This window comes from Lissotriton vulgaris, unplaced genomic scaffold (genome assembly GCF_964263255.1).
Source record: "Lissotriton vulgaris unplaced genomic scaffold, aLisVul1.2 SCAFFOLD_1329, whole genome shotgun sequence".
Taxonomy (NCBI): domain Eukaryota; kingdom Metazoa; phylum Chordata; class Amphibia; order Caudata; family Salamandridae; genus Lissotriton; species Lissotriton vulgaris.
Genome location: NW_028255097.1, coordinates 515771 through 542683, shown reverse-complemented (window position 1 = coordinate 542683; position 26913 = coordinate 515771). Strand labels below are relative to the sequence as shown.

Sequence of the window (26913 nt, the reverse complement as noted above, 5' to 3'; positions counted from 1 at the left end):
ACTTCCCCCCCCGATCCCTCAACACCTTTTGCGGGAAGACTTCAACAGTTTCTCCCCATTTGACAAACTATAACAACCTACAAATGGGTCCTAGACCTTGTCCAGCACAGTTATTGTCTGGAACTCCCCTCCAATCCACCATACATTCCACCTTGCATTCACAAATTGCAGTCATACCATTTGCAGTTACTCAAACAAGAGGTGCAATCTCTTACAAAAGGGAGCCATAGAACTAGTTCCATTTTAGTACCAAGCTTCAGGGGTTTACTCTTTATTTACTAATTCACCAAAAAGGATGGTTCCTTAAGACCAATTTTGAATCTCGGAGAATTAAGCCACTACATACTGTCAGAACATTTCCAAATGGTAACGCTTCAACAGGTTTTTCCTTTCCTACAGCAAGACATTTTTTTTGTCCACACTAGACGTAACAGATGCATATTTTCACATTCCTGCTCATCACAAATATCTCAGATTTGTGATAGCAGGCAAACACTATCATGTCAAAGTACTTCCATTCGGAGTAACTACTGCTCCCAGTGTATTTACAAAATACCTAGCAGTGGTAGCAGCTCATCTCAGAAGATAACCAATTCATGTCTTGCCCCTAATTAGATGACTGCACACACCAAAAGTGTCTTCAGAACACTCGCTACACCTACTTCACCAACTAGGTTTCATGGTCCACATTCAGAAATCTCTCCTACACTCTTTACAAATACAATCTTATCTAGGAGCCACTCTCAACACTCACAGGGCCCTATCCTGCCCCAATGTAGCCTGAATTTCCAATATCCAAACTCTTATTGCTGCAGTTCCAAACCAACCAAACCTTGCCAGCCAGGACATTCATGCACCTACTGGGAATGACTGCTTCATGCATTGCAGTAGTACCTCATGCAAGACTACACATGTGTCCATTACAAGAATTCTTAGCACATCAGTGGAATCAGTCACACGGTCAATTAACAGATATAGTGTTGGTAGACAGCCGCACCCATCGCTTTCTACAGTGGGGGATCAGAAGGGCGGCCATTCATTGACCCTGTTCCACAAGTCGTGCTAACAGTAGACGCATCTCTCACTGGTTGGGGTGCACATCTCCAGCATTACACAATCCAAGGTCCCTGGGACAACAGACCCAGACATCTCCACATCAACTTATTGCAGTGTTTCTCGCGTGCAAAGCTATTCTGTCTCATCTCACAGGCAAAGTTGTCTTAGTCTGCACAGAAAACTTGACAGCAATGTTATATGTACAAAAACCAAGGGGGATCGAGATACACTCCAACTGTCACGCATGTCTCAGACCATTTGGAAATGGGCAATCCATCGCAAGATTCACCTTCTGGCAGAACAACTCCCAGGAGTAAATCAAATTGCTGACCTCAACAGAAAGAGACCGCAAATACACGAGTGGGTACTTCATCCTCATGTTCTCCTTCCATACTTTCAACAGTGGGGATACCCACAAATAAATCTGTTTGCCACAGTAGACAATGCACAATGCCCAAACTTCTCCTACAGGTTCCAACACCCTCTCTCCAAAGGCAATGCCCTATGGATGAATTGGTCAGGGATATTTCCCTACGCTTTTCCGCCTCTCCATTCTTTCCGTTCCTGGTTCGGAAACTCAGGCAAATATTACTCACACTGATTTTGGTAGCTCCCACATGGGTCTGTCAACCATGGTACACCACCCTGTTAGAGCTCTCAGCAATTTCACTTCAAAAGCTACATCTAACCTCACTCAGAACCATGGAGAAATCAAGCATCCAAATCCCAAGGAGCTCTACTTGACGATTTGGCTCCTAGAGTTTGGGGTATTTAAATTTGCCACCAGTTTGTATGACTTCTGAAGGAAGCAAGGCAACCTACTATCAGAGCTTGCTATGCAGCAAAATGGAAAAGATTTGTTGTTTACTGTAACAACAACATTCTATCTTTAGATGCTTCTATTAAGAACTTTGGCTGTTAACTTTTTAACCTACAGCAATGTGGGCTAGCTTACACGTCTCTTAGGTTGCACCTTGCAGCAGAAGCTGCGTATATGCAAAACAGACAGCATTTGTCTTTGTTCAAAGTTCCTGTCATCAAAGCATTTATGTAGGGTTTAAAGAGTTATACTTCCAAGAATTCCACCGGCACCAGTGTAGAATCTTAATGTTGTACTTACAAGACTTATGGGTCCACTCTTTGAACCGCTACACAAGTGTCCTTTACAGTTTCTCTCTTGGAAGGTTGCATTCCTCATTGCAATCACCTCATTAAGGAGAGTTGGTGAGATACAAGCATTCATTTTAGAAGAACCCTTCTTTCAGCTCCATAAAGATAGGGTAGTTCTTCACACCATTCCCAAATTCCTTCCAAAAATGGTTTCTGCTTTCCTTATTAACCAATCAGTTGAGTTACTTGTGTTCTTTCCTCGATTCAGTAGCAGAATGAGCTCTTCACACCCTTGACGCCAAAAGAGCTTTACTGTATTATATGGAAAGAACAATAGAATTTACACCACCTCATAAAGGCAATCCTATTTCTAAATCTGGCATTTCAAGATGGATTACGTGCATTCAAATTTGCTACACCGTAGCCAAAAGAGCGTTATCTATAGCCCTAGAGTGCATTCCACTCAAAAATAGGGGCATCTATGGCCTTTTTAGGTAACATTCCTAAAGCTTCCATCTGTAAAGCAGCAACATTGTGTACACCACACACATTTACCAAACACTATTGTGTGAATGTACTAGCACGCCAACAAGCCAATGTAGGGCTGGTAGTGCTAAAAACACATTTCTAGACAACAGCAACATCTACTAGTTAGCCACCGCTTTGGGAGAATAATGCTATATAGTCTACGCAAAGCATGTGTATCTACAGCACACATGCCTTGAGCAGATTAAGTTGCTTACCCTGTAAGCATCTGTTCTTGGCATGTAGAGCTGTAGATTCACATGCGCTCTCCCTCCTCCCCGGACACCTGTGGTTGTTGCAGTTCTTATTATTCACATCACATACGCATGGACATCTCTGTACTACACTTGCTCCATTCTCACCCTAATGCGGGAAAACAATCTAAAAATGGAGTTGATGCTCATGCGCACTATCACCGAAAGGAGGAGTCACCTTACCTTGTGACTGGAAAAGACTTCTTTGAAGAAAAACAACTTGCAAACATCCAGACCCAACACTAGATGGCAGGAGTATAAAAAGCATGTGAATCTACAGCTCTACTAGCCAAGAACAGATTCTTACAGGGTAAGTTGCATAATCCTTCCAAACCCTTTCCAGTGCAGTGTTAATTAAAGCTATCTAAAAGGGTTTGGAGACACCTCTGCATCTGCAAGACCAAAGTAGTATCATCATCAAAAAGCAGTGCTGGATCCGGGGACCTGTAGAGCTTCGGAGCGTCATGACTGCACTTGTTAAGATGGTCAACAGAGTCATTGAGAGAGCGTGAGAACAGGGTAGGTGCAAGCGCTTGCCCTTGTCTCACTCCTATGTTAATTGGTAATGGCCCCGTTCACCATTCACCCCCAATGGACCATAGCGCTGGTGTAAACTAACTATTTGGGCTAGGATGTCATCTGGGGACTCACTGATTTTTCAGTTGTGCCCAGAGCAGCCCCTTTGGGATAATGTCAAACGCTGACCTTAAGTATATGAATCCAATATAAATATGGGCATCTTATTTTAACACTTCAAAAGAAGAACATTAGCCTAAATCCTTCATCAGTTGTGCTAGTTGGAGATCTAAACCCTTCCTCGTAAACTGTTAGTACATTGTTTCCACAGATCCAATTATTCAATTTATCCTGAACTTGTCCGGCATACACTGTCTGCATTGTGTTGAAGTCTCATTGGCCTGTAGATCCCAGGATCGAGTTTACTCTTTCTTAAAAATTGTTATAACAGTACTACTTCAGCCCCCTTCCAAGGGGTGGGACCGGTGCACCTGAAGCAACCACATTGCTAATTAAGTTAAGATAAGGACCTCTTGCTTCTAGATCATGCATAAGCAAATCACCCAGAATTTTATCCAGCCCTGGAGTCATACCCAACTTAATAGCGTTAATTGCCTTTATTTTGTCCTCTAAGGTGAAGTGGATCCTATAGATTGAACAATAGTTTACACAATCAGTTAATGACCAATGATGATCATTGCAAACTCCCTTGGTATCTGCGTAGAGGTTGGCAAACTGTTGAGTCCAGGTGACCGGATTCAAATAATATTCTGTGTGGGAAATTGTGCCTTTACTACCACATGCAATTATTCTCCAGAACGTGAACAAATCTTTTATTATAGAAACATGGAGTAACTCATTCCAGTTGCCCTCGTACCATCCTCACTGCGTATAGCCTAATTTTTTTTGTGGTTTGCCCTCGCCTTCCTTATTTACTGCACATATCCCCAAAATGTAGTAGGGATATCTTGGCCTTGTCATAGTATAATGTCAAACCATTACACTCTTTACTGCTTTGCATCTCTATACCTATTCCTACCTTTAGAGGAAAACACAATCTAAGTTGAAGTCTGTGTATTTGTCAATGTGGGTTTTGGGGGACGGATGTTGAGCCCCCTCGAAACTCAGTCCTCTACAAAGAAAAACAGCTAGCAATATCTGCACCCACAACTAGATGAGCGAAGTATGCAGTTTTTCCTCTGTCTCCAGAAACTTTACATATAGTTGTCATAATAAAAGTGTTGTCTATACTGTGTACTAGCACAATTTTTGGTTTTCATTTGTGATAGAGGGACATACGCACACATTTTTGACACAGTCATAAGCCCATTTCACTGGTGCCAATTAAGGGATCTGTAGTTTTTGCCATCTTGTTGTTGGGCCATTATCCCTGATTGAAAGGAATGAAGCCCCTTTGGCCCTGGATGATGCTTGGCAGTGCCAGCAAAGATTGCACAATGTGTGTCGGATTCTACAACCTACCTAGGAAAATGTTGATTGTTCCATGGCATACCATATTTAACTGCAGCATTTTGTCTGACCAGGGTAGTTTATCGGTTCTACTTAATAGGTGGTGGCGAGACATATATACATAACAATTGTTTAAGTAGCTTAATCTGTCATTCCATAGATCTTTCGTCTTTTTGTTTTGAATCGCTTTTGGCAGTTGATAATATGGTACTGATTTCGCAAGTATTTGAGACTTCTGCTGCACAACGTCTGGCTGATTCACAATGCTTAGAATTTTATCCATTCTTCCCCAGGAAGCAAGTTGAATTACTTTAATGCCAGGAAAATGTTCTTGTGCTTCTTTCATACTAGGCACATTTTAGCTGCCTCCTAATTTGGCCATTTACTACCGTTTTACCACTGAAGTTACAATTTCAGTAACAGTCTTTTGCATTGCCATTCCTCATGTTATTTCGTCATTTGTTGATGTTAGTTTATACTAGGTCCTCTCACCAGTCTCTGCTTTGTGCAAACTCAGAGTCTTGACATGAGTACAAGCTATAATTGAGCCAATGTAGTAATGAGTCTTTATTTGTTATTGAGGTAGTTGTGCTGGTATGTAGGGGGAATAGGCAAAAGCACGGTAAGTCTTTCCATACCCTTTCATAGTCAGCTCAGCAAATTTCCAAAAGTGGGTGTGTCCGTCCAGCAACATGGCTCAGCCACGTCATACTGGCTGCTGATCTTTGCAGTGATCTGGAGGTCAGTATTTTATATTTTTGGGTGGTCAATCCTGCCTTACCTCTGAGGTCTGTAAACTGAATTGTGTGTTTGTCTATACTGAGTCTTTTCAGCAGGTTGAAGACCATTTGAGGCTTTAGCAACATGTTATCCCTTGTAAATATCAAAAACAATTAAATGAAAGATGTTGGTATGAAACAGTCTGGCCTGGGTCAAATAGAGTTCTGTTCAATTAACTCCTCTGCTGTTTCTGTTGCAGACTGAGCGGGATGTAAGCGTGCGGCAGAGGGCGGTGGACCTGCTGTATGCCATGTGTGACCGCAGCAATGCCCAGCAGATCGTGGCAGAGATGCTTAATTACCTGGAGACAGCAGATTACTCTATTCGTGAGGAGATTGTGAGTGGCAACTGATGACCTCTGTGTACTTTGTAATTCTTGTCATCCTGTGAAACGTTTTCAGAAGACATTCTTTAAGATTAAAACACTTTAATTAAACTGAAGAAAGAAATGTATGTATGGAAGTTAAAATCCAAAGTGGTTAGGGTAGGGAGACCTAACCCAGTATAGACCAGTATCTTCTCTTTTCAGTCTACTGCCAAATATCTCCCCTCGATGATATGATGATTTCTTCTTCCTCTTCTTCTTCTTCCTCTTCCTCCTCTACCTCTACCTCTTCTTGTAACTCTACCTCTTCTACCTCTACTTTTTCTACCTCTACCTTTTCTACCTCTACCACCGCTACCTCTTCTACCTCTACCTCTTCTACCGCTACCTCTTCTACCGCTACCTCTTCTTCTTCCTCCTACTCCCACTCATTGAGTTGCTTGAGATTCAACCACAAACAATAGTCATTATCTGACCGTAAATCTACATATTACTTTATCAGTTTTGTTGTTATAATCTGGATGTCTAAACAATTAGCAAGTGGTTGTGTGGTGCTTGTTGCCTTCTAAGCCTCTTTTAGTGCCATGGTTGTCCTAGTCTTCTGCTAGTTCAAAAGATAACTGTAATAACTCTAGAAGTAGAAAGGAGTTAAAATTGTTCTATCCACCAATCCTGATACTCTAAGAAATGTAATATTCGAGGCATGTGAGCTATAGATCACATGCTTTATATACTCCTGCCATCTAGTGTTTGGTCCGGATGTTTGCAAGTTGTTTTTCTTCGAAGAAGCCTTTACAGTCACGAGGTAAGCTGACTCCTCCTTTCGGTGATCGTGCGCCTGGGCATCGACTCCATTGTCAGTTTGTTTTTTTCTGCCATCGGGTTTGGACGTGAATTGCTGCGCTCCGGGTTGAAACCGTTCTTCGGGTTCCCCTCAGTGCGTAATCCACTCTACCCGCATCAGTGTTTTTCGTACGCGTAGCCCACTTCTCCGTGTATCATATTGGTCAAAGGAAATTTAATTTTTTTTCGGAAAACTCATGGAAGGCCATCGGGCCTACCCGCGTCGGTCCACCTTGCAGTCGATGGAACAGACTCCATTCTAATTCTGCCCTTGGTGCCAAGCAAAATATCTGTGCACTGACTCGCACAAAGTGTCACTTGTGCTGATCTCCAGAGCACAACGAACAAGATTGTGACGCATGCAGATTCTTCTGATCCAAGAAAACTCTCTGTGATCGTTGGGCTCGACGTCGTGAAATTCAAAGCCAGAACATCGAATACACGCCGGGAATCTTAGGTGAAAGATCGGAGCAAGAAGAATTTGATGCACAAGGGGCCGAAGAGGAGCAGGAAATGCAGCCCTTATCGATTCCTGAATCTGACTCCCAGATGGAAGAGGACTTAATGCAGAGTCAAAGTCCCATGAGTACTGAACACCCCTCGGCCTGAAATCCAATCAAACAAAGCAAAAGGCTTAGGTTCCACCTCCGCCTAAGGGCGAAGGTCGGCACCAAGACGATGTTTCTGATGCCCTGTCTTCCGGCTCAGCCCCAAAACTCCTTGTCAAGCCTTCTGGCTCGAGATCCAGATGGCCACAGTCCGGCACTGAGGCGAAACCTTCGAACTCAAAGCCAAAGACTGCAGGACTATTTTCCTCGAGCTGAAATCGAAAACTGCTTAGGAGCCCAAATCTTCCATGCCGAAAGGTCATTCCACCCTGGCACCGAAGTCCTCAGTACCAAAACATGCTCCTTCGAAGTTGCAGGATCCGATTCTTATCTTACCACCCCCCAAATTGGATCCTAACCAAAAGGAACTTTACATCAACCCTGTAACAGGATGACATCTTTCCAAACTGCCTCATAAATGCAAACCTGAGTCAGAGGACATACAATATAAGATTCCTTTAAAGAAGAAAAATATTGGTACTAACCCTTCTCCTCTTTCACCACGTTCCACTACACCTTTACCACCTTCTCCTGTATTAGAACACCTACTTCGCACAACACAATTCTTCAACCTCACAGCATGAAGATGATGATTGAGATGATAAAGATATTCAATTACCCGTCAAACCTTGGGAAGACTTCACTATTGATCCACCTACTGATAATGACTCGGACCTTTACCCTGCAAAGCCTTCCCCTCCTGACAACAATGTAGGATATTTAGGGTTGCTTGCTAGAGCTCCACAATAACACTGGGGTACAACTACACAAAGAATCACTAGAAGAAGATTTCTTGTTCGAAACTTAAGTAGAACACACAGATCTAGTCCGATTCTTCGTATGATGAGACATACTGATGACATCTTCAAAGACCCTGTTCTTGCTCGCATTTTGACTCCCAGAATAGATAAAAAGTATAAGCCTGCAGCCTCTAATCCAGTCTTTATTAAGGGACAATTACCCCTTGCCTCACTTGTTGTCTCTATTGCCCCTAAACCCGGAGAAGCATTACCCCTCCCACTACTCTCAGCCCAGATGTCCTACTCAGCACAGCGCTGACTCATCCTGCCCCTCCTGGAGCCACCCACACCCCTCAGCTCCTGTCACTCACAAGCCAGACATGCAATTCACATCAGGCAGGCAGACGCATAGCACACAGAAATGCCAACTTCTAAAAGTGGCATTTCTAAAATAACCACAATAAATCTGCAGACACCATTGCACAGCATTTATTCACACAATTTCATACATACCAGACTTGACCACACTGCTCCTCTCATTACAGGAATTACCACTGACACACACTGATCAGAGAATCCCCAATGCATTCCTATGGGAGGGCAGGCCAATCTTAAAATTTAACACCGAGAGCGCACACACTTTACACTGGGCCACAGTGCTAAAGTGCCCAGAAGCCTAAAACCACCACTATCATGTCAGAGAGCAGGCAAAAAGTTTAGGGGTGAACTTGCCAAAAAGGACCAATTCCATCACGTCCCCTACAGCAATGCTTAGCAAGTGAGTGGAACCAGTCGCAGGGTCGATTACCTGATCTAGCAGGTGCGGCCTTAGGCATGTGCAAGCTGTGCACCTGCACAGAGCCACCAAACTTCAGGGGCCACCATGCCAATATATATCCTTAATATAATAATCCTCTGAGGATGGATACATATTTGTGTGGCGGCCCCTGGCAGGGATTTGGCAGCTCTGGCTCTGTTCCACTTCTAAACACCCTGAACACCCCACTCTTCGCTGGCCTCCGCGCTCTGCCCTGCCCGGACCCCCTCTTCCAGGACCCCCTACCTACGCTCCCTGCACAGGGCCACCATGAGCCTAGAGCCGCCCTTGGATCTAGTGTTGGTAGACGGCCGCACCCATCACTCTGCAGTGGTGGAACCCACAAAATGTAACCAAAGGGTGGCCCTCAATCGACCCTGTTCCACAGACAGTGCTAACAGCAGACGCATCGCTCACTGGTTCGGGGGCTCACTTGAAGAATCACACAATCCAAGGAATGTGGAGTCTAAAGCACAAAAATCTCCATATAAATTATCTAGAGCTACTATCAGTGTGTTCGAGGCATGTGGGCTACTGAATTCATATCTGTGCATAGATCGCCGCCTAGTGTTGTGTCTGGATGATTGCATATTGTTGTCCTGGAAGAGTCTTCGAAGTATCACGAGATAGGTGGCTCCTCCCCTGGACTACAGTGCGCATGGGCTTCCTCTCCATCCTCAGATTGTTTTTTCCGCCATTGGGTTCGGATGTACTTTCTTAACTCAAGTTCGGAATCAGTATAAAACTCTTTGCGCAAGGCCAAAAGACCTTTGGGGCGTCGGTATTGTCTCGTTCGGTGCCTATAATTCATCCAGTTCTTCGAACTAGACGTCGAAGGCCGTTTGCCTTTTCGACACCAAAGGCCCAAACTACGACGACGATGGAACGGAGCCCGTTCAAGAGATGCCCCGTCTGCAACTCCAAATACCCTCACATTGATGTGCACCCAGTGTTCAATAAATGTTTATCCCCGGACCACGACGAGGCCAGCTGTATGGCCTGTTCCAAGTTCCGGTCGAAGAAGACGCTTCGACTTCGACGCGCCGCACAACAGTCGGCACAGAAAGCGGCGCCTGACCCGGAGAACATCTTCGAGGCCGATGACGATGAAGGTGTCGATAAGGAGGATCCTAACCAGCAGTCGGACCCCGAGTCGGAGCGAGACTCTAACTTCGGTGTGGACGAAGAAGAAGACGTCGTCGGGGTAGGAGACGACGCGGAGACCATCGGAGCCGTCGATGACTCGAGCGATGAGCAAGGCCCACCCGCAATCGCGGGGCCTAATATTGACACTGTGCTCTCTAAGGCTCAGGTCGAGGCATCGCCGGAAGGCCTTAGCCGAGATCTTACTCCACATTCTATAGCCCCGCGTCAAGGCCCGGCTAAGAATACTTCAAAGGAGCCATTGGTCGATCCATCAAAATCAAAACCGAAACCAACAGAGGCAAAAACAAAACCGAAACAGTTGAAGACAGTCCTCGGATCGACGCCCTCGGACTCCTCGGCTCCAGTCAAGTCTAAAAGTGTCATCGACCCTTCGGGGTCACAAGGCGTCGGCCCGAAGAGGGGGGCGCCAAAGCCACTCTCGACGGTCAAGCACGTCACTCTGACGTCGTCGACGTCCAAACATGGCGACGCTGCCAAAGGACTCCAGACTATAAAGACTGTCGAACCGACGCTTGCATCCTCCAAGCCGATATTAAGCAAGGCCCTCGAGTCGTAGACAAAACCTGCCCCGTAAGAGCATATCGCGTCAAAGCCCAAGGCCGTGCCTGCTACGCACCATGGGCTCGAGTCAACGCAAGGCCGCAAGCATGCTGGTGATCCACCAAAGCAGATCGGATCGAAGACGAAGTCAATCTCTAAGAAGGTCGGTTTGTCTCCGGGGCTACCTCCACCAATTAAATACGGACTGCCTCCGACCGCTCGACCCAAATCGTTCGAGCCACAAAGGAGCGCCGAGACCTCCAAGAAGGTATCGGGACCTTCCAAGTCTCCGTGCATTCCGGAGGGGGTAATGTTCCAGGCTCCCTCGTATGACAATCAGTCGAAGCTCTTCATCGACTCGGATTCTGGCAGACTCACCATTCACAAACGGAAAATCGCTCCAGAACATCCTTTAGAGTCATACAAAATCCCTCTCAAAAGGATAAAGGATTCAGCCACCTCACCTGTTCTCTTTGAACATGTTGAGTCTTATACACAGCACGATGCTGATTCTCCCACACGCAGCGATGAGGATGTGGGAGATGATTACAGTCATATGGGATTTATTTATCATGCTGACACAGATCAAGGGGAACATCAACACTGGACTGACACTGTTGATCCTGATGATCCTACGCCTGATACTCAGTCTTACAATGTCAAAACCTCGCCTACTGAGGACACGGCGGCGTTTAACGCTTTAATTAAAAGGGCGGCCATTAACCATGACGTTGAAATGCACGCTGAGCCAGTGGAGGAGGACTTTCTATTCAATACTTTCTCCACCTCAGAAAGATCGGTAAAGACATTGCCTATGCTAAAGGGTGTCCTCAAACATGCTACTGACATTTTCAAGGAGACCACAAGGGCAAGGGTTGTAAACCTAAGGATTGAAAGAAAATATAGGCCTGCGCCTGTGGACCCTACCTACATCAAGGGCCAGCTCCCATTGGACTCCCTAGTAGTGGCAAATGCTCGCAAGAGAGCAAACTCTCAAAATAGTGATGATGCTCCTCCTCCGGACAAAGAATCCAAAATCTTGGAAGCTTCTGGCAAATGGGTAGCAGCTCAAGCGGCTAATATTTGAATGATCTCAAATACACAGGCCCTATTAACCAGATATGATAGGGCTCACTACGACACGTTAGAACAGCTGATGCAACACCTGCCTGATGCTTAAAAAGAGGGAGCAGAAATGCTAATACAGGAAGAAAAGTTAATTTCAAATGCATCCATCAAGTGTGCACTCGATGCAGCAGACACGGCAGCTAGAGCCATCAACACTAGTGTAATGCTGAGACGTCATGCCTGGCTCCGCATCTCTGGTTTCAAACCAGAGATCCAAACAACTTTGCTCAATCAGCCAGTTAACCCTGACTTTCTTTTTGGTCCTGAGTAGACAAAACCCTTGAAAAAATTAAAAAAGACACTGAGACAGCAAAATCCATGGGAGCTCTGCAGTCACAGCAGTTATGGGGCAGTTCCTTTTGTCGCTCTGGTAACAGGGGAGCCTCTAGAGGTCAAGCATTGAAGCAAGCCCAATACAACAAGGGGAGCACGCAGACCACCTATAACAAGAATAACAGGGGTTGATATCGTGGGAACAGCACCAAAGGCAGAGGACGTGGAAATAACAATTCCAGATCCTCCGCCCCCAACAAACAGTGACGCCTTGTCACTGCCCCCAGACCATTTAACACCGGTCGGGGGAAGACTCCAGCAGTTCCTGCCGGTCTGGGAAGGCATTACCACAGACAGGTGGGTGAGGCAACTTATCCAATACGGCTATTGTCTAGAACTAACCTCCACTCCCCCCAACATACCCCCAAGTCATCGTCCTATGTCCGCAGAGCACATGCACTTATTGCAGCAAGAAGTACTCTCCATGCTTCAAAAAGGGGCAATAGAACTTGTGCCTTTATAAGAGCAAGGTACAGGGGTGTACTCTCTGTACTTCTTAATCCCAAAAAAGGACGGTCCCTACAGCCCATTCTAGACCTCAGACCCCTGAACCAGTACATCTTGTCTGAACATTTTCATGTTAACTTTACAGCAAGTCCTACCATTGCTCAGTCAGGGAGACTTCCTAGCAACCCTAGACCTGAAAGATGCATATTTACACATTCCCATTCACCCAAGTCACAGGAAATATCTCAGGTTCACGTCCACAATCTGCATTACCAGTTCAAGGTCCTGCCTTTCGGGGTCACCGCTGCCCCCAGGGTGTTCACCAAGTGCTTAGCAACTGTGGCTGTGCACCTTCGGAGACAACACATCCATGTCTATCCCTACCTGGACGACTGGCTTGTCCAAGCAAAGTCAGCCCAGCAGTGTGCCAGCCACATGTCACGCACAATTCACCTCCTACGCAGTCTAGGATTTTCACTAAATTACCCAAAGTCGCACCTTCAGCCCGCTCATGTACAATAGTACCTCGGTGCAGCAATAAACACTCTAACAGCAACAGCGCAGCCAAACTCTGCCAGAGTCAACAGCCTGCAGTTGCTGATTCAGAAATTCAGGCCCCAACACTCGCTCCCAGCGCAGGTATTCATGCAGCTGATCGATATGACGGCCTCCTGCATCTTCATAGTCCAGCACGCCAGGCTACACATGCGTCCGCTCCAAGAGTGCTTGGCACGACAGTGGAACCAGGCTCATGGGCATCTAAAAGACCTAGTGTTGGTGAACGGTCGTGCATACAACTCTCTGCATTGGTGGAACACACAAAACCTTTGCAGGGGACGACCGTTCCAAGAGCCTGTCCCTCAAATAGTGCTGACGACGAACGCATCTCTCCAGGGCTGTGGAGCGCATGTCCTCCATTATACTGTGCAGGGACTATGGACGATGCAGCAGCAAAAGATGCATATCAATCTGTTGGAGCTGATGGCAATCTTCATGGCGATGAAGGCATTCAAACTGCACCTGTGCAACAAAGTCGTGCTGATCCGGTCGGACAACATGACTGCCATGTATTACATCCAGAAGCAGGGAGGCACACACTCTCCGCAACTGTCTCATCCAGCCCAGAGCATGTGGAAGTGGGCTATCCAGAGGAACATCTTCCTCATGGCAGAACATCTCTCAGGCAAAGACAACCAGATGGCGGACCTGCTCAGCAGGCACAGCCATCAGATGCACGAGTGGGAGATACACCCCTCAGTGCTCCAACCATATTTCCAGCAGTGGGGTCATCCAGAGATAGACCTGTTCGCCACAAAGGAAAACGCAAAATGCCAACGCTTCGCCGCCAGGGTCCCACACCCACAGTCTCAGGGCAATGCGATATGGATAAACTGGTCAGGCAGATTTGCGTACGCTTGTCCTCCAGCACCGCTCATACCGCTAGTGGCACGCAAACTGCGGCAGCACTCCATGACGCTCATCCTGGTTGCTCCAACGTGGGCAAGGCAGGCCTGGTACACCACGTTCCTTGAACTTTCAGTGGTGCCTCACCAACGGCTGCGCCTCACGCCCAGTCTCCTCACTCAGAGCCATGGAGACATTCAGCACCCAGATCCGCAACAGTTGAGCCTTGCGATATGACTCCTGAGGTCATAGAGTTCGGCCACCTCAACTTGACCCCTGACTGTATGAACATCAAGTAGGCAAGGCGGCCTACAACTAGGGCGTGCTATGCAGCCAAATGGAAGCGATTTGTCATCTACTGTTCCAATAACGACATTAATCCGCTATATGCTTCAACGCAGAACATCATATGTTATTTGTTGCATCTATATAGATGCAATCTGGCATATAGTTCCATCAGGATACATTTGGCCGCCATGGCAGCTTATCTTCAAAACAGGCAGCATCTTTCCCTTTTCAGAGTGCCTGCCATTAAGGCTTTTTTGGAAGGACTCAAAAGAGTGATCCCTCCCAGACACCCTCCTTCACATGTCTGGAATCTAAACATAGTTCTCACCAGGCTCATGGGGCCTCCCTTTGAACCTCTTCATTCTTGTGAGATACCGTTTCTTACATGGAAAGTGGCTTTTCTGATAGCCATCACATCACTAAGAAGAGTTAGTGAGCTTCAAGCCCTAACAATGCAAGAGCCTTCCCTACAAATTCATGCTAATAGGGTAGTGCTGCGTACCAACCCTAAATTCATGCCTAAGGTGGTGTCGCAGTTCCACATTAATCAAACCATAGAACTGCCAGTTTTCTTTCCAAACCCTGATTCTGTGGCAGACCGAGCACTGCACACCTTAGATGTTAAAAGAGCTCTCCTGTATTACTTCGACAGGACGAAAGACTAAACAACTGTTTGTTGCCTTCTCTCCACAACACAAAGGCAACCCTATTCCAAATCGGGTATAGCCAGATGGATTGTTAAGTGCATACAAATCTGTTATCAAAAAGCTAAACGCACATTAACAGTTCCCCCAAGAGCGCATTCCACACGCAAGCTAGGCGCATCCATGGCTTTCCTAGGCAACATTCCTCTAGAGGATATATGTTGAGCAGCCACATGGTCCACCATACATACATTTACCAAACACTACTGCGTAGATGTACACTCCAAACAGCAAGCTGCTGTAGGACAGGCTGTTCTCAGAACTCTTTTTCAGACTGCTGCAGCTGGCACAGGCAACCACCGCTAAAGAGGTAACTGTTATTTATTCTAGGCACAGATTTAATTCAGCAGCCCACATGCCTCAAACGGAATATGCTACTTACCAGTATGCTGCTGACATTCATATCGCCCGCCATCCTCCCCGGTGCCTGTAGCAGCTGTAGCACTCAGAATCATTCTCAGGCATGGTCATCACTTACTGTATTACACTCCATCTGTGCCACAATGGCGAAAAACAATCTGAGGATGGAGAGGATGCTCATGCGCACTGTAGTCCAGGGGAGGAGCCACCTATCTCGTGATACTTCGAAGACTCTTCCAGGACAACAATGTGCAATCATCCGGACCCAACACTAGGCGGCGATCTATGCACAGATATGAATGTCAGCAGCCCTACATGCCAAGAACAGATGCATACTGATAGGTAGCATATTCCTTCTAGCACTCAACGCCTTTCAAACTCGCATAGTTCAAACTTTCATAGTAGGCAAAGCTGTCTTAGTCTGTATGGACAACACTACAGCTATGTACTATTTACAAAAACAGGGGAGCGGACACTCCAACTGTCACACCTAGCTCAAGCCATTTGGAAATGGGCTATACACCACAAGATTTATCCCCTGGCAGAGCACCTTCCAGGTGTGAACAATCAGATTGCAGACCTACTCAGCAGATAGAAGCAGCAAAGTCATGAGTGGGAACTTCATCCTCCGGGTCTCCTCCCCTACTTTCAGGAGTGGGGATTTCCTCAGATAGACCTGTTGGCCACAGCAGAAAATGCAAAATGCCCAAGCTTTGCCTCCAGGTTCCCACACCCACTCTCCAAAGGCATTGCCCTGTGAATGAACTGGTCAGGAAAATTTGCTTATGCTTTTCCGCCTCTCCCACGGGTAGTTCAAAGCTCAGGCAAACATCCCTCACACTAATTTTCATAGCTCCAACATGGACACGTCAAACCTGGTTCACTACCATGTTGGAGCTGTCAATAGTTCCACACCAAAAGCTGCATATTACCTCAAGTCTCCTCACTCAGAGCCATGAAGAAATCAGGCATCCAAATCCCAAAGAACTCAACCTTGCGATTTGGCTCCTGAAGTCCTAGTTTGGTTATTTACACGTATTACCAGACTGTATGAATGTCTTAAAAGAAGCTAGAAAGCCTACTACTAGAGAAGATTATGCAGCAAAATGGAAGCGATTTGGTATCTATTGTAATAACAATATCAATCCTCTTGAAGCTTCTGTACAGAACATCATCTGTTACCTGTTACATTTACAGCAATCTGGACTAGCTTAACATCTAGCAGCAGTAGCTGCATACTTAGAAAACAGACAACACTTGTCTCTATTTAGAGTACCAGTAATCAAAGCCTTTATGGAAGGGTTAAAAAGAGTCATTCCACCAAGAGTCCCACCTGCACCAGTGTGGAACCTAAACATAGACCTTACAAGGCTAATGGGTCCACTATTTGAACCAATGCACAGATGCCAATTACAATTCCTCTCATGGAAGGTTGCTTTCCTCATCGCAATAACTTCACTGAGGTGAGTTGGTGAACTCCAGGCATTAACTATACAAGAGTCTTTCTTTCACCTTCATAGAGCCAAAGTGATTCTTTGCACCAATCCTAAATTTCTCCCTAAAGTAGTTTCTGCCTTTCATATCAATCAGTTGAGTTACCTGTGTTCTTTCCTCAACCTGCTTCTGTTGCAGAACGAGCTCTACACACCCTTTGTTAGAAGATCTCTACTATATTGCTTTGAAAGAACAAAAGAATTCCGTAAAATAAAGCAATTATTTGTTGCTTTTGCTACACCACACATAGGCAAACCCATACCTACATCCTGCAATTTCAAGGGATCATAAAATCTATCCAGACATGTTATCAGAAAGTAAAAAGAACTTTGCTAATGCCCCCTAGAGCGCATTCCACTCGCAAAATAGGGTCTCCTATGGCCTTCTAGGGGAATATTCCCCTAGCTGACATCTGTAAGGCAGCGACATGGTCGACACCGAACACATTCACCAAACACTATTGTGTAGATGTGTTCACGAGGCAACAAGCTAATGTAGGCAGTTTCAGACAATTACAACAACTACAGGTTAGCCACCGCTTTGGGAGTATACTGCTGTATAGTCTATGCAAAGCATGTGATCTACAGCTCACATGCCTCAAACAGATAATGTTACCTAGTAAGCATCTGTTTTTGGCATGTAGAGCTGTAGATTCACATGTACCCACCCGCCTCCCTGGTCTCCAATAGTTGTTGCAGTTTATCTGTTTACATACATATGCCTGGACATCTCTATTCTACACTTACTAACTCCATTCTCACTCTCTGCGAGAAAACAATCTAACAATGGAGTCGATGCCCATGTGCACTATCACTGAAAGGAGGAGTCCCCTTACCTCTTGACTAGAAAGACTTCTTAGAAGAAAAACAACTTGCAAACCTCCAGACCCAACACTAGATGGCAGCAGTATGCACCGCATGTGAATCTCCAAATCTACATGCCAAGAACAGAGGATTACTGGGTAAGAACCATTATTCTTCTTGCTTTAATTCCTCTTTCTTTCAGGTGTTGAAGGTTGCCATCCTTGCTGAGAAATATGCAGTAGACTACACATGGTATGTGGACACCATCTTGAATCTGATTCGCATTGCTGGGGACTATGTGAGTGAGGAAGTATGGTACCGGGTTATCCAGATTGTTATTAACAGAGACGATGTGCAAGGATATGCAGCAAAAACCGTCTTCGAGGTAAGGAGCCACATCGTTCATAACCTGCTGATATATATCCATTATTTCCATCTTTCTTTTTTTGATTCACATACTCCATCTCCTTGAAGATCTCATTTCTCCAAGGGAAGGGCAAAATGCAGTAAAGAGTTGGCATGTTTTTGCTTTTCTGTGCATACTGTTAACCAAGATGTCCCCTTCTGTCATGTTGCTTCTTTCTGCAGAGAAGACAGTACAATTGAGTCTGATTCATGGAGTTTTTGCATCTGGGATTGTTACTGGCCATCGTGCTCCATGCATGAAGTTTGTGTTGGATACAGGCACCATACACAAGTCTCATACAACTTGGTATTGGGTTTAGTTCTTGGAAGGGAGTAGAAAGCACAATGGAATTTGAATGTAGAATGCATTTGTGGTTGATGTGACTGATAGTTGGTGCGGTGTCTGCTGCTCGGTCGGTCACATTGTTCGGACTGGAAATAAAATTAGGAGCGCTTACCAGCGTATTCCTGTGCTTCATTTGAGATGTCTTAGTGGTGACTAGGACTTGGCTCTCGTCCCAGGGCCTCCATTCCTTCATAAATGACTGTCCGAGTTTACTCATGAGGGCTAGTCTTCCCTGTCCCCGTCAGTGGATATATGATGTTACAACGCATACTTTTAGCACGCATACCATTACCACAGATTTTTTACAACGCAGGTCATGTTACAACGGATACCTTTACAACGCAATACACTACAACGCAGATACTATTACAACGCATACCATTACAACGTAAGTATATAATATTAATATATATTTTAAATAATTATTTTTGTAATATTTAATTTAATTAATCATTATTTAATTATTAAATAATTATATTAATGAAATTAATTTTAATTTTATTATTTGTAAATATATATTTTAAAAAAACCTGTACCCCAAAACCCAAACCCAGCCCTAAAATCTAAAAATACCCCTGTACCCCAAAACCCAAACCCAGCCCTAAAACCTAAAAATACCCCTGTACCCCAAAACCCAAACCCAACCCTAAAACCTAAAAATCCCCCTGTACCTCAAACCCAACCCTAAAACCTAAAAATACCCCTGTACCCCAAATCCCAAACCCAGCCCTAAAACCTAAAAATACCCCTGTACCCCAAAACCCAAACCCAGCCCTAAAACCTAAAAATACCCCTGTACCCCAAAACCCAAACCCAGCCCTAAAACCTAAAAATACCCCTGTACCCCAAAACCCAAACCCAGCCCTGAAACCTAAAAATACCCCTGTACCCCAAAACCCAAACCCAACCCTGAAACCTAAAAATACCCCTGTACCCCAAAACACAAACCCAATACCCCTAATAAATGTAAATTAAAAAAGATAAACTTACCTATAAACTAACCTAAACTTACGATGTCATGGTATGCGTTGTAATAGTACCTCCGTTGTAGAGTAATGCGTTGTAAAGGTATCCGTGGTAATGGATGCTGCGTGGTAATGGATCCGTGGTAACGGTACTTCGTGCTAAAAGTTGCGTTCTAACAGTAACATACCCCCCGTCAGTAGCAGCGAGCTCCTGAATCTTGGGCAGGACCTCGGACCTGGGGATCTGGTTTCGAGTCTCAGTAACTACGCCAAAATCTCCTGTGATTCTGGGCAAATCACGTAATCTCCCAGTGCCTAAAATGAATGTGTGTCCTCATGTAACGTAACTGGTGCTATGTATAGCGCTCTGATACCCGATTCGGTTAGGGTCTAGTTCGCGCTATATAAAACTCTGCAAAAAAAAAAAAAAGGATGATACAAGACTAAATACCGGCTGTTGCTTTGGTGATGCGGCTTCTACTCGAGGTGAGTTGTAAAGTCTGTGACCTTTGGTCTTTTTTACACCACGAATCGGGGTCTTATGCTCATACTCACGTGTGTGTGTGTTTGACACAATTTTGGATTGGTCCTATGCAGACATCGGATCTAAATTGTGAAGTTATGCACAAGTCACCTTCATTTGCGTATTAATGTTCAATGGTATTTCCGATTAAAGAAGATGATTTACTTCAGCTTTGGAGCATGCTACTCATTCTTGTTCATTGGAGCCATTTTAAATTGATGATCTACAGACTGGATTATATGCCAGGGTATTTTCGGGTACTGTAAACTGGTTCTAACCCCCTCAGTGTTTTGCACACTGTTATATTTAACCTGCAAACCCTCTTTATGGTACAGTGATTCCCACATCATATGATGTGGTCCTCATGTTGAAGTTAAACCTACTGGGAGATTGTGTAGTGTGAAAGTTACTGTGATTCACAAACCATACTGTATTTGCATCATTTCATAAGTGACTGTTGCACTTTGGTGAACTTGCTGCTTTGGTAGATTTTGCGTTTAAGTATTGTAGATTTACAGTGATTCACACACCGTATTTGCACTTAGTTCTGTAGTAGTTTTGCTATTGTAGTGATAGCATGCAGCAACGCATCATTCACCCTCCGGCCTCTTTAATTACACTGGGTTCTCTACAGATTGATTGGGAACAATGAAAAGAGGTGTTTGAGGCTTATTTGGAAGTCATTGAAGTTGATGTATTCACTCACAAGAAAAAGTTTGGTATTTTGAGACACACTCTAGGCCTTAAGGGAAGGAAAAGGTTAAAGCATTTACATGTACCAAATGTGATGAGTGATGAGGATGTACTGAATGAGTACTCTACTGCCATTAAAATGTTTGATACTATTTTTGAGAAAAAGAAAAATGAGATAATGGAGAGGCACACATTTGTGTTGTACGTTAATTGCTGGAGGAGTCTATTGAGTGTTACGTTGGTGCTTTGAGGATTTTAGAAGCTTCTTGTGAATATAAATAATTTGAAGCTGAAATGATAAGGGATCAATTATTAGAAATAAAATAACAAAAAGATGCAAAAGAAAGTATTAACCACAGAAATTTGACCTTAGAAAAAGCTATTGAAATCGCTAGTAGTATAGAATCTACTTCTGCCTTAATGGAGAAGATGTCTTTGAGTACACAGGGTCATGCTTTGCAGGGGGTGGAATCTGTGAAACATAAAAAGAAGAAAAATTAGGGAAAAGGAAACATTTAGAGTGTTACAGGTGCAGTGGCGAAAATCATTTGGGTAATGCTTCATGTTGTCCTGATTTTGATAGTGTGTGCTGAAGCTATAAATAACAAGCATTTGCAATGCAATAGGTCTCGCATTAGGAAAGTTTGAGCTATTGGTATTGTAAATGACAATTTTTTTATTCATGTGTTAGTTTTGAAAATAGCGAAATTAATAGCTTTGTCATTTAAAATTCCAATAGTTCTACCTTTCGCAAATGTGACACCTATAGCATTTGTAATGCAATATGTGTTGTATTTACGTGACTTAGATGTATTGATATTACAAATAACAGTGGCTTTTAATTTTTTTAATATTTAATACTTAAATAAAAGATATTGTAATTTATAATAGCAATAGCTTAAACTTTTGTAAATAACTTTTGTGAAGATTATGTTCAGTGTATTTTATTGTGACGAAAATCCAAGAACAGAAGTGAAATATTAACATCTTTTTGTGACATTTGTAATAAAGCGTGAAACATTGAGAGAACATATTTGAACCAGTTGTTGTTGAATGGTTGCGCAGATTGATGCTGTGATAGTGCAGAGTGATTTTGTGGTGGCGACGAGTGATGCTGTGGTGTTCAGTGATGCAGTGGTAGCGCATAGTGATGCTGTGGAGCCCCTGAGTGATGCTGTGGAGGCCCTGAGTGATGCTGTGGAGGCCCTGAGTGATGCTGTGGAGGCCCTGAGTGATGCTGTGGAGGCCCTGAGTGATGCTGTGGAGGCCCTGAGTGATGCTGTGGAGGGCCCTGAGTGATGCTGTGGAGGCCCTGAGTGATGCTGTGGAGGCCCTGAGTGATGCTGTGGAGGCCCTGAGTGATGCTGTGGAGGCCCTGAGTGATGCTGTGGAGGCCCTGAGTGATGCTGTGGAGGCCCTGAGTGATGCTGTGGAGGCGCATAGTGATGCTGTGGAGGCGCATAGTGATGCTGTGGTGGCGCATAGTGATGCTGTGGTGGCGCATAGTGATGCTGTGGTGTTCCAGAGTGATGCTGTAGTGTTCCAGAGTGATGCTGTAGTGTTCCAGAGTGATGCTGTGGTATCGCTTTCAAGCATCAAATATTAATGCTATGTCCTTAATTCTTGAATTATGAGATTGAAACGTTGGTGACAGGAAGAATACAAATTGTATTTTTTGTCATTATACATAAATCGAACTTTGCCTAAGGCCATAAGACCGCAGTACTCCCCCCCCCCCCTCCCCCCCCCCCCCCCTCAGCACAGGGAGACATACGGTGATTCACATGATGCTGAACACAGGCCGGAATTTGAACTTGGTTCTCCGCGTTACATACTTCACAGCTGTAGTCCATCACCTCCTGTGAAAGTTCGGCTAGTTTTGGGCTTGAGGTTCCAAGCGGATCCCGAACTGAGCCAGAGCCAAGCATCTGGTTCGAGCCGGAATCAAGCTTCCTGTGGCGTGGCTTGCCCTTCTTTAGTGACAGCCAAATATGAGAACTTGGATGGAGTACCAAAGCCAATATATTTTTAACACCCTATTTTTACATTTACATAAATTCAAAACAAATAGAGAGCAAGTGCAGTTAACAGCTGCAAAATAATTTTCTAATGAGTCCGGACTGGAAGGTGGGCTCTATTACCTCTTAGTCATTCGTCCTAATCACACTCCTACAACATGAACTCCACACCCTGCACCAGACAGATTCACCTACTCAAGGAAAAGTTTTACACAATAGAACGAAACCACCAATCAGTGTTACTTCCAGAAGAACCACAGCAAAGAAAGCGGCTTCACCTCATCACTATTCCCTGTTTCCAAGTTTTTCCAAATCCTGCTGGTGACAATCTGAAAGGGAGAGAAGTGTGGGGAAATGGGCCTCTGACAAGGAAGACCAGGACTCTAAGCAATGTAGATTAGCAGCAAGTGTGTCAATCCTACACCCAAAAGGCTTGCATTTTAAAAATGCGACTAAGAGTATTCATAGTAGCATCCCAACTCACAATCAATGGTGTCAAGTGAAGAAGCAGCACCCCAGGTCATTGTCAGACAATGATTAGAAAGCAGATGATGGTGTGCCGCTGTCCTTATACTACAAACCATGAGAATAAAGTAAAGAAGTCCAGGACGATCACGGTGAACGTTTCAAAACAGACAGGGGAGCATTGGGTACAATCGGTGAAGAACCAGGTATACAAACAAAAGGTAATACCACTTGTCAAGGTAAGAATGTTTATAGAGGCGCCATTCTATACTGGCAGAAGGTTTATTAGCCAGGTGGTTATACGGGATGAAACGATCAGTCACTTAAAAATATTGGATTTTCAGATTAAGAGCACTTTGAATGATTAATGCACTCGGCAGGTTTACACATGCTGGCTTATTTCTCCCCTTTTGGTTCATAAATGTACAAAGCGTTCTCTCATACGCTCGCAGCCTTTGACCGGTCTTCATTGAGCTTAAAGAATAAAAGCAAAAAATTGAAAGCAACATTTCAATTCAACAGAACTAGTTCGTTTGTGCTTTTCTTCGCCGTCGACAAACCACAACCTACGCAATCGGATGCAGCTTCTGGGTCCAGGTCTCAACTCTTATTTTTCCCACGCAGACTATTTCCCATGTCTGCTGTAGTTTTCATTTTTAATTCCTTTTCGCCCAGTGTGGTAAATAAATTTTACCTAATCCTTTTTTCCATATAATTATCAATACAAGACAGCTCATTCAAATGAGAGGCAGAGTCCGTGGAATCGGAGTCATACGGGCTTTAATGGAATAATCCTCGAGGATGGAGCATCATGTTCCATCACCTCTAAGGTTCAGGAAGGGACATTCTCTCTTTTTATTAACAGTACACAATATATATAGTAAAACAGTATGCATGGCAGTGAATACAGTAGGCGTAACAGGTGAAAAGAGGTGATAAGAACACATGTGCGTAACAGGAGGCGTGTAAGAAGGCGTACACATGGGCGTGCACTGGACATGTCAGAGAAACGTAACATAAAACGTCACAAGTGGGTGGATGCTTAGTGAAAGTTTGCAGAGTCGGCAGAAACTTCTAACCTATATGCGCGCGCAGCTGAGCATGACGTGTAACCGGGGAGAACTGGGGGCTTTGACTTTTGCACAAGTGGAGGAGACTGGTGTCTGGGGTGTCAAAACGACCTGTACCTATAACATATCTGATATCGTATGTTTTGAGGATGTAGTGTCTGGAGTAAAAGGTCTCTCGGGCAAGGGCCGTTCAACACTGAATGCGAGTGTGTGCAAAGGGATCTTCATGTAGAGTGCGGGGGCCATGGGCCTACCATGGTAACAGGAGCAGTAAATTACTTGTATGGAGACAGGAAGGCAGGGCCCTTTGCTCTGCAGCCGTGAATATGTTTACCTATTTCACTAGACTGGAATGTGTTTTCGAGGAGGCTGGACAGATAACTTGTAGGTAAAACATCATCTTGGCAAGCGAACCAGGCCGAGCCGGGCACTGCTCGTCTGAGGCAGGAAGTAAGGCAAGGGTCAGGGATGCATACAGCTTTCAGAGACAGGAGAGATGAGACTCGGGGCCTCGTTTAAGGGCCTAACTCGACTGGGCCAGAAAACGTGGACGAAAACGTGAAAGTCTACCATGTAAAGACGTTGGCACTGTAGGTCTAGAAACCTAATTAACAGGATATTTATGCATGGCTGGATAGCTGACATGTTAACGTTGGACGCAAATGAATTTGCGTCTCTTTAGCATGAACAGGAAAGAAGTTACACGACATACAAGGAACATGGGTGCATGGATAGGGTGCGAGTAGGGGGACACTTTGGCTACCTGAAAATTTCTATTACCTCATTCCCTCCTTGGCCCCTACTACACCCTTTAGGATACATCTATATTCATGAGACCATCTATTTGTTCATATAACATCATTTGTTCATCTTTTATTATTCGGGAACGGGAACTTGGACCTGGAATACAGGTTGCGGCGCACAAGCCGCAAATCGCTGGTCCACATTTCAGACATAGACAACAACTGAATACTATAACCAATATTATACCTAGGAATGATAGCAATTTCCATCCCCAAGCAGATATCACACTCCAGAGCCAACCGGACCAAGTCCAGGTATCTGGATTCTGGTGAATCAGGTGAGCTATTTCATGAAGCCTAGTAATAGCCTTATACACGGATGGTGCGTTATTTGGAATAAAAACACAACAACTGGATCGATGACTCTACAAGCCCCGCCTCTATCGGCCAGGACGACGTCAAGGACACGGCGATTTTGAAGAACCACGAGTCTCATAGCAGATTGTTCTTCAGTTAGGTTACCGAAGGCAGTGGTAGTTTCGTTCACTACCGTTTCAAGTGTGTTTGTTAACCTGCGTATTAATTTACTGTTCTGGACAGGACCTATGAACCAGAAATATCCTTTAACATAATCCCATGGAGAACCAGAAACATCAATAACGGGAGGTAGTTCTCTTCTATGTCTAATATTCACAAGCCGTGAATTTCGATGATAATCAGGCGGGGCTAGGAAAACAGGTGGCAGGAGGAACGCAATATAACACGTCCCATCCCAATCAGGGGGCAGATGGACATAAGCTGTATGTCCACAAATAAAATAAGAATGGCGTGAGGCTTTGAAAGTAGACTTTCCTTTGTCACTGAATTCGACCACAGTATTACAATCACTGTGTCCTAGATGTACTGAACCATTCTTTCTAACGCATAATTCACCTTTCACTGGTAAAACTGAAATAGACGGCAAGTCTGAATTAATCTCAGACTGCACATTCAGGATCATGAGGTTTAGTGTAAAATTACCTAATCCATACACTTCATTTTCTAGATCGGTCCCTGTCCTTTGGGGAAGACCTTCTTGGTCTGGGAAACATATTTTATTCATGACTGTATTCAGGTTTCCCCATATCCAATCACCTTGTAAAACCTTGGACTCACTATCTAGGGAAGACATTAAAGCAAACCATGCACCACATGAACCATTATGTGTGAACGGGTAAGGAAAGAGAGGCAGAGCTCCCTTGTATTTCTGGTAAGGTGGGAGTCGGCCACATACCCAACAATTAGTGGTATTGCTGGTCTGATGAGTATGATGTAACATACGAATGAATGTATTGTTGCGCATTGCTAATCGATAGGAGAGTTCATGGGGAGGTAGGTCGCTGAAAGTGTGTTCCACAGTGTCATTAGAGGAAGCATGTACATATGAATCAAGAGGGAAAAAGACATGTAACATTAAACTAATGCATATTAACGTAAGACTCAGAAGAAACATGGAGAATAAGGCGATTATGCATCCGTTGTGCAAAACTTTACAGTGCTTTTTTCTTTCCTCGTTTCGCCTATCTCTCTGACTACTTGGGTCTATCTTGTTCATGTCAGAAACCTGTCTAACCGCTTCACCCGAGGGGGACTTAAACAATTAAACGCTGTCTGACTTACTAGACCTCAGCTTTAAGCGATACTCCTCTTGGGGAGTTTTCTCTAGCAGGGGAAGTTTAGAGTCAATGTCCGAAAGGGGGCAGTCCTTAATCACAGTATCTGGACACAGTCCATGAATCTTCTTTATGTGGCTGGAGTGCACCCACCCCTTCCTGCCTTCCAGCTTGACTGCAGTCCTTGTTGTCATCAAAACCAACTTAGGCTGTTTCCATCTCGGCTCCAGCGGACTTTTCCTATCGAAATTTCGCACAAGGACGTGCTCGCCGGGGACCACTTCATGCGGTTTCACTTGGGTGTTGTCTGGGAAGGCAGCG

General features: G+C 44.6%; 1 protein-coding gene across 1 annotated transcript in view; it reads left to right on the top strand.

Annotated features, from left to right (window-relative positions):
* LOC147659246 (AP-2 complex subunit alpha-2) overlaps nt 1-26913 on the top strand; it is a 272868-nt gene that overhangs the window by 74526 nt on the left and 171429 nt on the right. Inside the window, exons 9-10 of the mRNA XM_086951859.1 lie at nt 5911-6048; nt 17915-18097. Of these exons, the coding sequence (XP_086807985.1) occupies nt 5911-6048; nt 17915-18097 (321 nt within the window). The remainder of the gene's footprint in view (nt 1-5910; nt 6049-17914; nt 18098-26913) is intronic.